General features: G+C 43.4%; 1 protein-coding gene across 5 annotated transcripts in view; it reads right to left on the bottom strand.

The window, feature by feature from the left end:
* The window catches only part of LOC147233249 (sodium channel protein type 2 subunit alpha-like), a 37,055-nt gene extending 22,843 nt beyond the window's left edge, over positions 1-14,212 (bottom strand). For 2 of the 5 annotated variants that reach the window (XM_086147863.1, XM_086147866.1), the window contains exons 1-8: positions 13,950-14,211; positions 7,776-8,089; positions 5,813-5,930; positions 5,436-5,526; positions 4,658-4,786; positions 3,677-3,768; positions 1,047-1,334; positions 187-250 (exon numbers count right to left, since the gene is read on the bottom strand). In XM_086147863.1, the coding sequence (XP_086003989.1) occupies positions 187-250; positions 1,047-1,334; positions 3,677-3,768; positions 4,658-4,786; positions 5,436-5,526; positions 5,813-5,930; positions 7,776-8,036 (1,043 nt within the window). In that variant the 5' untranslated portion in view covers positions 8,037-8,089; positions 13,950-14,211. Of the gene's footprint in view, positions 1-186; positions 251-1,046; positions 1,335-3,676; positions 3,769-3,991; positions 4,084-4,657; positions 4,787-5,435; positions 5,527-5,812; positions 5,931-7,775; positions 8,090-10,651; positions 10,682-13,949 lie in introns of those variants that run through there. The other 3 variants (XM_086147865.1, XM_086147867.1, XM_086147864.1) reach the window with 3 other exon arrangements.
* Positions 14,213-14,613: the final 401 nt, after the last annotated feature.

Genomic DNA, 14,613 nt, shown 5'->3' with positions numbered 1-14,613 from the left:
GTACCGGGATGAAAAACAAAAGCTACTTCGCCATGAGTTTAACTATTCATCCCAACACATTGCATTACATGAACCGGTACTTCAACAGCCGTACAGAGTCTGGGATGCATCAGTGCACATTAACTGTTTATGCTGGGCTTTGTGGAGAGCCTAATTGCCCTTATAAATAAAAAATGTCAAACTTACCCGGCACCGCTGCCGTTTCCACAGAGCAGAGCATCCCTCCGGCCAGGGAGGTAATAGTAATTTGCTGGAAAGGAAAGAGACAGTCAGTCAAACCAGCATCATAGGGGTGAAGTGGCGGATGTGAAAGAATAGATGAGATCGATGGAGGAAGAGAAGATAATAATACACCCTTGGGGCCTCTCTGCACTGCATGTGTGTGTGTCTGTGGTGTACCGTTGCAAAGTGACTTGGAAAGGGATTGCTTATTCTTTTTCACACTCTAGAGCATTCTCAGGCCAGTCATTCACCACTTAACTTTCACAGAGTCTTGACTGCCTCAGCATAAGCCTGACCACTGCGATTAGGGCGGAGACGTTTTTTTTTTTTTTTTTTTTTGCACTAATGTGACTTTGATTGTCTCCTTTCTCTCGATTCCTTTTCTTCTCACTTTGAACTGGTTTTTGCCACGTAACTGGAGCATCGTGACATTCGGCTGGCGGTCAGTCTCTCGGCCTCTGTGACTTCGGACCGCTCATGCCACACAGATGGGCTATGGAAGAGTGATGCAGAGTAGTGAGGGGGTGAAAATAGAAGGTTTTATTGCTGTGGTGATTATCTGCCACATTTGCTGCGTTCACCCACCAGCCCTTGTTAGAGAGCTGGGTGCCTGCTCCCAGCCATGGCTGTCACTCCCTATCATGGCAGCCCCTCCCCCGCCCCTCCCTCCCCCGCCCCTCCCTCCAGCCCTCACCGGCCTCTGAATATGAAGTAGCCTCTATGTGACTCAGGCCCTCTGGAGCAGATACTAACTTGACCCTAGTTAACCCTTGTGTGCCTGCCAGACATGCAACAGCAATTTCACGCCTCTTCGCCTGCCTTACCATCAAGGTTGATATACTCTGTCCAGTTGAAGTGGTCCTTTGTGGTGTTTTGCTCAAATGTGCTGTTGGCATCCAGCAGGCTGATGTTCAAAAGTAGTGCGTCGTCAATTGTTAAGTTGCTAGTGAGATTGCTGAGGACTGGCGTACGCACACACTTGTGCCTAAGGTTTCCCATGAAAAGCTGGAGGCCGATGAGGGCAAATACACTGAGGCAGAACACGGTGAGGATCATCACGTCCGACAGCTTCTTCACTGACTGGATCAGAGCGCCAACTATGGTCTTCAAGCCTGGATACCAGACGGGGCAGGGGGGTTGGGAGGGAGACATCGGAAAATGATTAGTGCCCGCTAATTAACCCCAGGAGAGTGCACGGAGATGCTGCTAATAAGAGCTTACAGTAGCCGAGGGGATCTGCAGTGGAGGTTCCCGTATGAGCTATCATATAGGAACCAAGCTGACAGATCATTATCATGGTGTAAGAAACTTTCTCATGTGAATCGACGGGCTCTGGAGTTTGCGTCTGATTAAATGGTATATGAGGATTCTGTTATTTCTGGCATAGTTTTCTGGTTTACATGTGTTTGAAAATATTCTTAAAAAGGAAGCCCTGTTTGCAATGCAACTGCAGAGCATTAGATTTCCTGCAAGATCAATGAGGATCTATTTACACATCAGGCTTTATTAGCGTGAGTTCTGGGTAAAGGGGAACATAATCTGGAGGGTGATTTTGATGATTCACTGTTAACCTCTCAGCCTTTTTAGTGTGCTTCCGCAATCTGTCGATCACAAATCTCCAAATATCAAACAGCGCTCACTACTTTGTGGCAAGAAATAACATTTAGAGTCACCAACCGGCTGGCCTGTGTGGCAACTGTTTCAACATTATCATAATTACATGTGTCTGGTTGTAGGGAAACTTACAGCAGACTTATCTAAATATTGTGGGGAAAGTTTCTACCAAAATAGTGCTTTTGTATCTGAATGCGAAACGTGCTTAGAACCAGCATCGTGACGACAGAAAGCCCAACACTGTACAGACTTAGTTTTCAATTCGGTTCAAAGTCATGTTTTAACCACAAGCTGCAGCTTGTCATTTGCCTGTAGGGGTTGGATGTTTTGTTTTGTTTCCTTGGTTTAGAGTTACCAATATATCAGATATTACCAAGTTCACTGAAACGATTTCTTTAATCATCATTCATTTACGGAATCATGCAATGAGCTGTTGCAAGCATTAACGTAGAAACCTAAAGATTGGCCAATAGGCAGCCTCTGAACTTTTTCTTAGATCCTATGAAGATGGACAGAAGGTAATGTGATAATTTTGTGCTTTATGGTGGGAGGAAAGGGCATGTGAGCTGAAAACACTCAACATAATGTGCTCATTGTGGAACATTTTTTTCAGATTATTATTTTTGAAAATTACTCAAAACAACATACATAATCAAATAACTAAAGGGGTGATGTATTAAGAACAATAGAAAAAGCTGAGTTTAGGAGGAATTTATTGAGGTGCAGAAATCTTGATAATAATGTGATTGGAAAGACTCCTGGATTTTCATTTCTTTTGCTGCAGAATCCCGAAATACCATGTACAACAAACGAAATTAATTTAACTTAATTACTCTACATTAATCAACTGTAAATGCAACTCAAAAACTGTGCAGTATACTCTGATAACCTTAAATAATACAACTAGTATAAATCTCATAAATCCACATCTGTCGAGTTCGTAAATTTAATTCTGCTGGTTCTAACTTCACATTTAGCATCCGGACATAAGAGCTGTTGCAGATGTTGATGAGCGGACTTATCCCAAACTAGTCCTTGGGAGATGGATCAGAAGCCGGGTTGTGTTAGTCCAAGATGAAGGACGATATTCATCGAATCACAACCTTCAGTCTTCCATCCTTTGTGAAACATGCACCTCATAAAACAATGAAGGGCTGAATGCTTCTCAGTGTTGTGAAAATACTAAGCTGTAAAAGTTTGCTTGTGCGGGGCTTTGCACTGCCACAGAAACACACCCAAAAACCTCTGTTTTGAATTTAAACACAGATTCAGCAAATGCAATATGTCGCATTTGATATTGATTTTCATTTTCTTCTTCACATTCAAAGCCAATTGCATGTTTCCCTAACGGCATGTATATGTGACAAAGCTGTTTGTGTTGGAAGTAGTCAGCGTTTAGAACACTTGCACATATTCTCTCAAAAACACAAAACACTGAACAGGACATGCAAAGGAAAACAGGTAAGGTAAGGAGGAACCCTACACACACATGTGCTTGCCACCAGAAAATCGGCTTTTGCAATGTCTCATGCAAAAAGGAAAATAAATAGTGCACATAATCAACTCGTGAGGCTCGAAAGGCAAGAGCAGATTACAACCAAAAAGAATTTTGCCTTTAAGGATGTATCTAAAAGCTAAGAATCATGTCAATCGCTCAAGATTGGAGCCAGATTCCTGCTTTTACCGTCCTTGGGATAAAGGCAACATGAGGGACAGTGGCCAGCTCAAGCTTTGCTACACTGATATAAGCTGAACGGAGGTGGGGATGTTTGAATGTTAGTGAAATGCCAGTTAGCTCTTAGCATCTCATTGACTCTTTCAGCCTCCATGGCTGTCTCACCTGGGATGACCGATATAGTTTTCAAGGCCCGGAGAACCCTGAAGGTTCGCAGTGCTGAGACATTGCCCAGGTCCACAAACTCTGTGACATATCTGTAAGTGGGGGGTGGGAGGGCAAAGAGGGTGGGGAGGGGGCATTTCGGAAAAGGCAGGGGACACGCACACATTCACACCCACGGCAAACAGGCACCCACACCCACAGTGTGACAAGACAAAAGGAGGGTCACGGGAGGGAAAGGGGAAAGGAGGGAATGGCAAACGTCACACACAGAGGACAGATGGCAGGAGTGCTGGCGGCAGGCGAGTGCAGCCTTACCTGGGATTACTGAGATAGTTTTCAAAGCTCGCAATACTCTGAATGTGCGCAGAGCTGAAACATTGCCTAGGTTTACAAACTCTGTTATATACCTGCAGGATTAAATGCACAGTTACAAAACAGCATCTCGCAGGCAGCAACCCATTTCATGTGCACAAACACACTCACATACATACACGCGTGCATGTGCGCACGCACGCACGCACACACCTGAGAAATTGAACCACCTCTCATAAGAGCACTACTCATGACAGGAATCTCTTGAAAGACAAAACAGGATTATGGTCTTATTGTATTAAGAATACTATAAATCAGCAGACAAAAGCCAATCAGAGAACACATGCACCAGGAGACTGGATGCTAAAGGCTTTTTCTGTGTTTTCAAGAGGACTAAGTACAGCCATGGATGTGTGGGGGAGATATGGGCCAAGAAAGTCCATGCTTTGGGGGCTCACATCCATTACAGTAGAGTAGACATGACATTTCTGCTCATGCTTTCCAAAATACACAGATAAAGTGTGTATCATCATGCCTGTCTTTACACTATCTTCTCCTTCTCTCGTACACTGAGGCTCAATCGGCTTCCGGACTGAACTCAAACTAATTTTGCCTCTTGATCTAAAACCATGTCAACGCGATCTTGGCGGCGAGTGTCATGATACTTACGCCATGAGGATAACGCTGAAATCCAGCCAATTCCACGGGTCCCTGAGGAAAGTGAACTTCCCCACACAGAAGCCTCTGGCCAGGATCTTAATGAGCGACTCGAAGGTGTAAATCCCTGTGAATGTGTACCTGATGGAGACCGTGGGCAGAAGAGGAAACAAAAGGGAAAAGTAAACAAGGTGATTCTTGATGATAAAGACAGCATTATTTTGAGCCCCAAGTTTATCTAGGAAGGTAGAGAGAGAGAGAAATATCAATGTCTGGGAACCCCCAAACTACTTTGGGATCCATTGGTCAACAATGCTTTTCTGCTGCATTTTAATGTGGCAGCTTTCACCTTGTCTAATTTTGTCATGCTGCTAAAAATAGTCCGGTTGGGTCTCTAATACTGTTTGCCTCGATTGATGTGACTGCGTCTCTCGGTGTCGAGGACACACAGAGAATCCAGCTCCGGCACAGAGGGTTGCTCTCTGTGGGAACTTAGGGTTTTTCTTGTTTTTTTTTCCACTCTGACAATGAGGAGCAGCTCAGAGACTTTGCCATGGTGTTTGGAGGGAAACAAATGGGAAATTCTGTACTCTTTGAACAGGATTGGTAAATTTGCCACCGTATTGCTATTTCTTTAGATTTCGGGCAAATCTTAGGAATGTACACCATACCATCAATGAGGATTTTCTAACTGCAACTCTTCATTTATGGACATTTACGGAAAGCTTTTCGATATTGAAAAATTGTGTGCTGGACAGAGACAAGACAAACGGGACTGACGGGTACTTACTCTACATTCTTGGCCCATTCCGGAGGGTTACTGAGGGTCATGAAAGCACAGTTGGTCAGGATGGTGAACATGATCAACATGCTGAACAAAGTAGACACCAAGTCAAGGAATACATTGGAACATTGATGGTCTCATGGAATATCACACTTTACCTTTGTTACATTTATAAGAAATAGCCGTCAGCTTTATACAATTAGCGTGTTTCTTGTCATCAAAGCTCTTGGGCCTCTTCCACTGCTCTGCTGCTCTAGTGCTATTAACATGCTGATGACATGCAAGTCATTCACAATTAGTTGGCAGATTTAAATCCCTATTTGTCTGATAAAGCCTTTAATCCAAGTCAAGCTGCGTCCATGGCAAACTCTAAAAAGGATATGAATGCACTAAAACTCTAATAGCGACCTTCCTAAGAGGGTTGAAGGGGCTTAAGATGTACAAGGCAGGAGTGGCGTTGAAACGGAAGATTGCTTTCCCGCGATTCAATACTATGAAGGTCTGAAAGAGACAGAGAGCACAATATCAATCAGTTGAATCAATGAGATATTCAGAAAATTTATGACAGACAGTTATTCCTGAAGGCCTTGGCTCTTATGAGATGGGCCTAAGCAACTGGGGAGAGTGAGCCAACATCAAGACTACTAATCAAGAAGTTATCTGGATAAGACACTGCTGCAAAATCACAAGAAGTAACACTATGCTGTCAGTATTCTTGTGAGAAGGAGGTTCTGAGGCACATCTAGTGGAAACAGCCTCCCTGCATCCCCCCGTGAGCAGTCATCAAGCTCAGCTGACACCCAAATGGCTCCTATCCTTTTACTGTTCTCATTTTTTCATTGAAACTTGTAACGTCACCTCACAGTTGCCCTCCTCACCTGTTTAGTGGGTATCACAAACATATTTTAAGGCCTTTCTTGACATAACTGAGATTATCATTTTTTTCTCAAAGTGCTAAACAGTGGTTTTCACAGAACATTGTGATGTCATATTGACCCACTAGATATAAATGTCAAATTCCGAGCAGGGATCAGTGCTGTTAGATTTCGATACTGGATTGAATGCAGGTTGTTGGCTGACATTGTGTGTGATGTTGTGTTCTGATGTCTTCTGACGTCAACATCTCACGAATGCCTCAACAATCTCTAAAAGGTAAAATAAATCAAATGCAAACTTGATTTCCTGACTGACCATGTAATAGTGACAGAGCCTAAAGGTAATTAGTATAAATCTTGAGTTGAAGGCTTCTGTCTTCCATGGAGGACATCGCTGAATCTGCCCATGTGTACTCTTAAAGTAGTTTGATTAAGGCAGCGGGAATTACGCGCTTCAGATATTTAAGGGCTAAAGAGAATAAAATGTCTGGAGTATGAGACAAAAACAACACAAATCCTCTCTGAGCCTATTCAGACAGACTTAATGTCTTTAATTCCCAACGCTGAGGAAATTTTGAAACTCTTACATGCTGCTGCTAGAATGACTCAAAGAACACAATGTCATTTATAGAAAATTACTGCAGGAAAACTGATCTTACATCAATGACGGCTTGCTTTATGATGGACTAAAAATGTCATACTCTGTGACAGCAGAGCGGCGGGCAGCAGGGGTTGTGTCATTTGTGTAGTTTTTATCCAATACATCATAAAATACCTGTTCCTGGAAAATGAAAGCTAACCATGTTTACCGAGCCTCACGCTGCGACAGCTCTGTGATTCACGTTCCTTTTCTCCTCTGTCCCAATTCCCTACCCTAACAACATGACCCCACCTCGCAGTGAGCAGCTCTTTGTCATGCTTGATGTGTAAGCGGATGGAAAGCTGATTAGCCTCCAGCATTCAATTCACTTCTTTGCGAGTGACAAGAAGCTGCTTAGGAATGTGCAACCAGGACCCAGTGTCCCGCTGCTCTAACTCGCAGCTGTTTTATAAAAACGAATTTGGGACTGCTGTGACGTTGAAGGATGTCAACTAAATAGATCCTTGCAGATATACTGTACCGTGAGTGGTTGCTACTCTTTGCGGCACTGAAAATTCATTTTTCAATGGCTCCCTGGAACCATTTATTTCTACATGGGTTCCAATCCAGGTAGGGAGCTTATACCAGCTGTCAAGAAAGGCGGGGTGCACCTTGGACTGGTTGCCAGTCAATTGCAGGGCCATGGGTTCTCATTATGATCCAAATTTAGGTTCCCAACATAATCACCTATAATAAAAATAACCCATTTTTTTTCTATCAAGGCCTCATGTTGACATTTTCAATGTGTGAGGAGAGGGTCTTTATCGGGATCCACATTTGACCGGCTTACACAAAGAACTGAGGAAAAAATGGTTTGATCCAAATACAAACCTTCTGATTGCTGTAGAAGGGGTCCATGTCCTCCAGAGGAGTGGACACCAGGGGGGGCGGGATGTCCCCATAGATGAAGGGGAGAGACTTCCCTGCCTCCAGGTCACTGTTGGGCTTGGGCCCGTTTTCATCATCGCTGTGGCGCTCCCCCCGTGGTCTCCGGGCCTCCTCCTCGGCGATGCACCTCTCGATGGCGGCCAGCGACTCTGGGCTGAAGGGGTGGAAGCTGTCAGGTCCGGGCGGTACAAGCAGCTGTGCCATCTTGTCATCCTGCTCGTTCAGAGGGCAGCAAGGGACTCAGCTGGGGCAGGAGGCTACAGGGACAGTGGAATGAAGGGGAACCAGGGTAAGAGTCAGGCTTCTAATGATGGAAAACTCACCTGGACTTATAACCCTATCGGCTTTCTAGCCTCAGATAATAATATCTGATGGCTTAACATGATGTCCAATCCAAGAGGTATTAATAAGACTTTCTGAAAAGGTGTTTTCTGCTCAAGATGTTAACCAGTTACGGTAGAATAAAGTGATGTTACTTTCAAGTGTTTTTATGAAAACAATGTTTGGGTCAGGTTAAAAAACACACTAACACACATACTGTGTGTCTATATACACTCTATATACACTATATACACTAAAAAACACACTAACACACATACTGTGTGCTAGTGTATATAGACAACATATATTTAATGGTGATGGTTGTGAAAAACTGCGGGAGCTACACTGTTCGATTTATGCATGAAGCAAAAATACCATATTACACAGTGATATACCATAATGGATGTCCTCATCGATAGACTATTGAGCAAGTTAAAATTTGAAAGATATTTTAGTCTTGTTTTGTCTAGATAGCCACTGTTTACCATTTCGACAAATGACAATTATTACATAATGCATGGTTTTCCACGTTCAGAGTAGTTGTAAGCTTGTGAAGAAAACCTCCTGTGTTTGGAGCCTATTTGGATTTTTGACCATCTGATGCTCGAGATCTGACTCAAATTTAACACAGTAGATGAGCAGCACCGGCAGTAGCTGTGAAAGAAAAGCTTTGTTTTCAACAGTCACTTTAATCAAATATAACAGGACATTTAGTCTTTTGTCGTGATTCGTATATATAATATATATACACATACTTGTCATGACAAACATTGTAAGAATATTTCTTTGACTGATCTAATGGAACTGATATTCCCTCAGATATGGAAAATCACCATTGTGATATTCCAAATGATATTCATCATATTAGCTCTTCATGCCAATAGGAAGTGTGATGTAACTGTTACCTTAGTTCAAAAATCCGACAGAAATAAAATTCATAACATGCTTTGAATCAACAGAGCGACGGCAAAATTTCAATCACAAATGGTTCTGTTTAAAGAGTGATAGAAAAAGTTATATGAACATATGGCCGAGCTCTACCTGTTCATATTGTTAATGCTACTTGAATCAAGCCGCCAAAACATCGACATATGAAATAGATATTCGTCATACGGGTGACTCATAATCGTCTTAGCACACCGGGATCAGGCAGGTAATGTGGCAACACAGGAGCATTTTAACTGGCAGGGGGAGAAAAGAGACAGCATCGCATTTCATATGCAAATGTCTCTGTGTGACTAATACCAACGGTTTTAGTGCCTTGGACACAATTGTCGCCTGTCTTACAACAGGTGACTGATGCCCTGTCATATGAGAAATACGCAGAAAAATCCCAAATAGGTTCTATGTGCTGAAAGCTCCATTCATATTTCTGTAATTTACTGGAGATTAACCATTTTGTTATGGTAGTATTGCAGGCCTTGGAGCTCCCTGCTTTTGTCAGGATTTTGCAGTTTAGTGTCCCCTAGAGAGCCAGTTGATCTGAAGATTATACTGGTGATTAACTGCTTGTTATTTGGCAAAATGAAATTGAAAAACAAATATGACAGTAAGGTACTTTGTTGGTTGTCAAGTTCAAAACAAAGTCGGCAGTTATTACTGATCTTTTTTGTCTGCATCGGAAATCCCTTGCAATACTTTAGCCAACGCTCAAATCCAGCAGCCTGTCCTGTTCCAAAAGGGAATAGAGGGAGGGATACAAACAACAGCTTCCCAAAACAACCCAGGTGAGCCATTAACAGAGCATTTGCTGCGCCTACATGTCTCCTCAGTCTCAAAGGTGAGCCTCGATTCTCATGGGACACCACAAGCCCAGAAGACAGGAGCCACCCCTCTGGCTGGATCCCAAATGTGAAGTCTCCTTAACTTAGCTTTTTCCAATTTTTCAAATGGAGAGGGAGGCATGAGGAGCGCCTCAACCAACGGACGGGTTTTCTGTACATCTCAAAAGGACAGGGTCAGGGAAAAAGGAACATTTTAATCTGTGCAAGCACAAAGATTTGATTTCATACCAATATAAGTGACCTGTGAGAAATAACTGCACTGCATATTTATCTATTTATCTATCATTGACTTCAAAGAATATCAGATGTCCTTCTATTTGATCAAAAATGACAACCTTGCACGTTCCTACTCACACTTTTGTTGCGACACCACAAATGACTGAAACAACGTGCATGGGATATCTGATGGGTTGTTTAGGGAGAAAACAGTTACTCGATGTTCATGTCAATAAAAGTGTTGTATTTGTCAACATCTCTGTAATGACCCTGACAAAAAAGAACTAGGAGAATAATACTACTTCCCTTTTTTTTGCAATTCTACAAAGCTGAGTCAACCTTCGTGAACTACTACACCTAGAAATACACAGAGCAGGACTCGGGGTTGGAAGCCCGTCAACTAGACTGTGGAGAAGCTTTAATAACTCAAAGTAAGCCATTGAAGAACGGCCATGAAAACATGATGCGGGACAATTTTGAGCAGACACACTTTATCACCTGGATGAAAACGCTGAAGCTTTGTGACTCCAGAGAAAGTTTTATTGTTGCAGTCCAATCCCAATCCCAGTTCAATGCACTCGAAAAACAGGGCAAACAGCAACCCTCTCAGCAACCCTAAGAGTCTGCATTGATAGAGCAAAGAAATCAAACAGGCTTGAAATGCACCTTTGGCACAATGAAACAACTCCTATGGAAAGATCAAATATTGACATTAATGGAAAAAGATGCTTAAAAAATGAAAACACTTTCCTCCAATGAGTCAACAGTCTGAATGACTTGAGATGATGAGGTTTATGAAGATAAATTTGTTGTTTCTATCCTTTGACCACAGTTTGACAGGCTGGACGCACAATAACATCCAATCTGGCAACCATGACTCAGCTACAGCTACTGACTTAACGGAAAATAAGTTGCAACAGCTGAACCTGATGATTTTTGTTACTATCATTAACAACATCTGATGTGATGAGGTGATTCATTCCATTGTGAGATTTTTTCAACATTTTTATCACCATATGTTAATTTAGATTCTTTCAGAGTTAAATTATAGTCAACAGCAACAGGCCTAGAGTTGAGTAGCTTAGCCTAACAAAAAACTGCAAGGATAAGAGGAAACAGCTGCTTGACTCTGTCCAGAAGTAAAAATAGTCAACCAACCAGCATCCCTGCTTTGCCATCTCATTTTCTGTTCTCACAAAGACTTTTGTCATGAAAGGAGACGCAATTTAAACATTAGTCAATGTCACCGAAAAATCAGGAGTTAACAGGAGACAGATGGCTCATAAGTACAGTCTGTCAAGCACAACGTTCATTAACGCTGGAGTAGTGGGGTTATTGCCATCACAGCCAATGAATATCACATATCTTAAGAATTCACCAGGCATAAACTGTGAATAATTTGTAGCCTCCCTCATACACTCTTAAAACACATCTGCTTATGTCTCAGACTGCCTCTGGAGTTGATGTTGCAATGTGTGGCCTGACAACTTGTCTGCCAGGAGCTGCAGGGAGGCGGTTTGTGATGTGCCCCGATGGATCCCGTGGGTCCAACATCCACACCCACCCCAGAGCCTGGCTGCCAGCACAGCGGTCAAAAATGACAGACATAGAGCATGGAGGAGCAGCTGGCCCCTCTCTGACAATGAATCATAAGGCTGGCTCACTGTCTTTGGTGTTCCCCATCAATGCTGACAGTATAGATTCCTTTGTGGAAATTTATGGTTCATGTTGTTCAACCCTATCATGTGAGGCCTTGATCAAGATAAACATCTCACAGAGCAGCTAAGAAAAGCCAAATATTATCTCTAGCTATTTACTATCATTATGTTACACAATTAAATACATGATTAAATGAGTGATAAGAATAACATTTCACATTAAATCATATTTACTATGCTGCACCTTCATAATAACAAATCAACATGATTTAGGATTTGATCATCATCCCATGTCATTCAGACTGTTGACTCATTGGAGGAAAGTGTTTTAATTTTTTAAGCGTTTTTTCCCATTAATGTCAATACATTATGCACTTGAAATGACCATGTTTACCTTTGAATCCCCGGCATCATATTAAAGACACCCTCAATGGCCTTGCAGTGTGATTTAGACTAATACAGCTGGGTAATCTTGCCCAGGGTCCTGTCGCATAAATTTCCCTTTTGTGTCTTAATCCCTTTGCATCCGCTCAGCGGATTAATGCAGCAGAGGCGAAGCTCAAAAATCTCAAATCAGAGGGTTTTTTAAAAAGCCAGTTAACTATGACACTTCAAGTCCAATATAGCAGGCAGTGTAGTGAATGGCAAACTAAATTACCTTTCTAAAAGTACCACTGTCTGTAGAGACAAAACTAAGCAAACACAAAAAGCCAAAAAGCCAGCGCTTTTTTTCCTCTCCATACGCAGGTTTCACTGTCTGGGCTGCTAAAGAGGAAGACATGGAGCACACACACACACACACACACACACACACAAACACACACACACACACACAGACATGCCTCTGAGATGTACAGGTAGCAACACATCCTGATATATGCGAAACAACAGATGCAATAACCTCAGTGATTTGGGCTTCACTGCTGGTTGTTAAAGTCTAGCACAGCTCCAGCTGTGAGGCAGCTGTCCATGGTGCTTAAACATGCAGAGCCACTGAAGGATGGTTGTTGTTCGTTTAAAGGTGAGGAGAAAAAAAAAAAAAAGAATAAAAAAAAAATCCTATTTTCATGTGACAGTTATCGCAATGACATTGAACCTGCCGTGACCTTCTTGCACTTCGAGGACGTTTAGAGATCTTTATTCAACAAGTCGAAGGGCTTCTATGCTCTGATTATCACAGGTTTTGATATTTGGACTAAAGAGATCCAGAAATGAAGAGGGGATCACGGAGCTTGAGGGGTCGCCATGTTGACCACGTCTAATTTCCCGGAGACCCCCCCCCCCTTCCCTCCCCCCCGCAAGAACCTGGCAACACGCACACACACAGAATCCAGTCACTGGTCACCTGGAGGTCCATTTCCCGGGTTCGAGTGGCATCCAGTGGTTTCTCTATTGGTTCTCCTCCAGGGCCTACTTTATGTCTCCCCCAGCGAATCGAACCGCGGAAGGGTACCTATCACGGCCTACGGGTGTCGGTGATCCGTCCCGCCGAGGTAGAGCAGCGTCAGCGGCGAAGCCTGGGCGTGTCCTCCACCCAGATGTGTGCCCGTTCCCCGCATTCATTCCACAATCCTGTCTTTCATTCCACACCCTTAAAAGTCTGTAATTTCCTTCTGATTTACGCGAAAAGGGTGAGTACGTCTTCCTCAAGGGGCGGCTGCCCCTCCCTCCGCGGGGGGATGCTAGCATCTCTGGCGTCAAAGGGTGTCCTCTTCCATTTTAGGGCTTCGAAAAACAGGGGAATTTGGGCTTTTACCCCCCCGAACAAGCGCTTGACGGACCGTCAAACACAACCCACGAGCGGCTTTTCGGATATAAATCCTCAATTCACCTGTGTTTCGGTGAAATTGGGAGATAATCTGGATGATACTATTAAATCAGTATACACCAATGTGTGTAAAGGCCTGCTAGGTACACAATCGGCGGATGGATATTAATAGAGCCAAAGTGCACGCCAGGTAAAGCTAATTGGAATTGTAGCACATATCGTGACACTTTTTCGGGATTCTGGCAAATAAAGAAACAATAAAAAATGTTCCTGTTGGTGTTGTTACACCTTAGAACAGTTTGAGTCGAATATCCTTCGATGTGAGACAGCTGTCACAATAAGAGAAGGCTGAGAAGACGTGGATACTCACCACCATAACGGTGCCTTAGCAGGTGGGGACCCTAGAGGAAGATTCCATCCTCGTAGGAATAATCCGTGTCCTTGAGTAAAATTGTTTTCTTTCTGGTTAAAAAAAATGTGTCAATTTAAGAGTCAACTGCTCGCCTCCTCCACCCCCCCAGATCGCGGATTAACGGATACTGATTAAATAATTCGCTCCTCCTCTGCCCCGCCACCCCGGCTTGCATCGGAGAAATCAATGCGCGCTTCCGGTCTGCCGGCTCCGCGGGCTTGAAGTGAGCGTCCCCGCGGCAGCAGCAAGACGGCCGGGCACGCTGCTCCAAAGCGCCCGCCTCTCCGGAGCGGCTGCACAAGACCACCTGCTGTCAGATGAGAGAATAACACAAGACGGACCCGTCAGGCACTTCTCTTTTTCTATTCCACAGTTTCACCTGCGAGGAATCTAAAGCAACATCTTCGCAAGATGCAGATGAGGTACCGGTGCAGCCTAACCTTGGTTATACAGGAAGAAAACTAAAAGTGCATTCAAATCCCTCATGCTATATGCCACGTGTGCATATGGAAGTGTTTCTGTTTGACAAATGGAAGTGCGGGACACAAGATGTCCCCCACACTTAAGGGTTTCACACCTCGTCCACGTTACGTTTGTGCCAAAGAATTGGCTAGAAATGAGA

The sequence above is a fragment of the Fistularia commersonii genome, chromosome 6, assembly GCF_037954325.1.
Source record: "Fistularia commersonii isolate RoL2024-O1a breed Wild chromosome 6, RoL_Fcom_v1.0, whole genome shotgun sequence".
In the NCBI taxonomy this organism is placed as follows: Eukaryota; Metazoa; Chordata; class Actinopteri; order Syngnathiformes; family Fistulariidae; genus Fistularia; species Fistularia commersonii.
The sequence above is the reverse complement of the archived record's forward strand: the minus strand, read 5'-3'. Positions and strand labels throughout refer to the sequence as shown.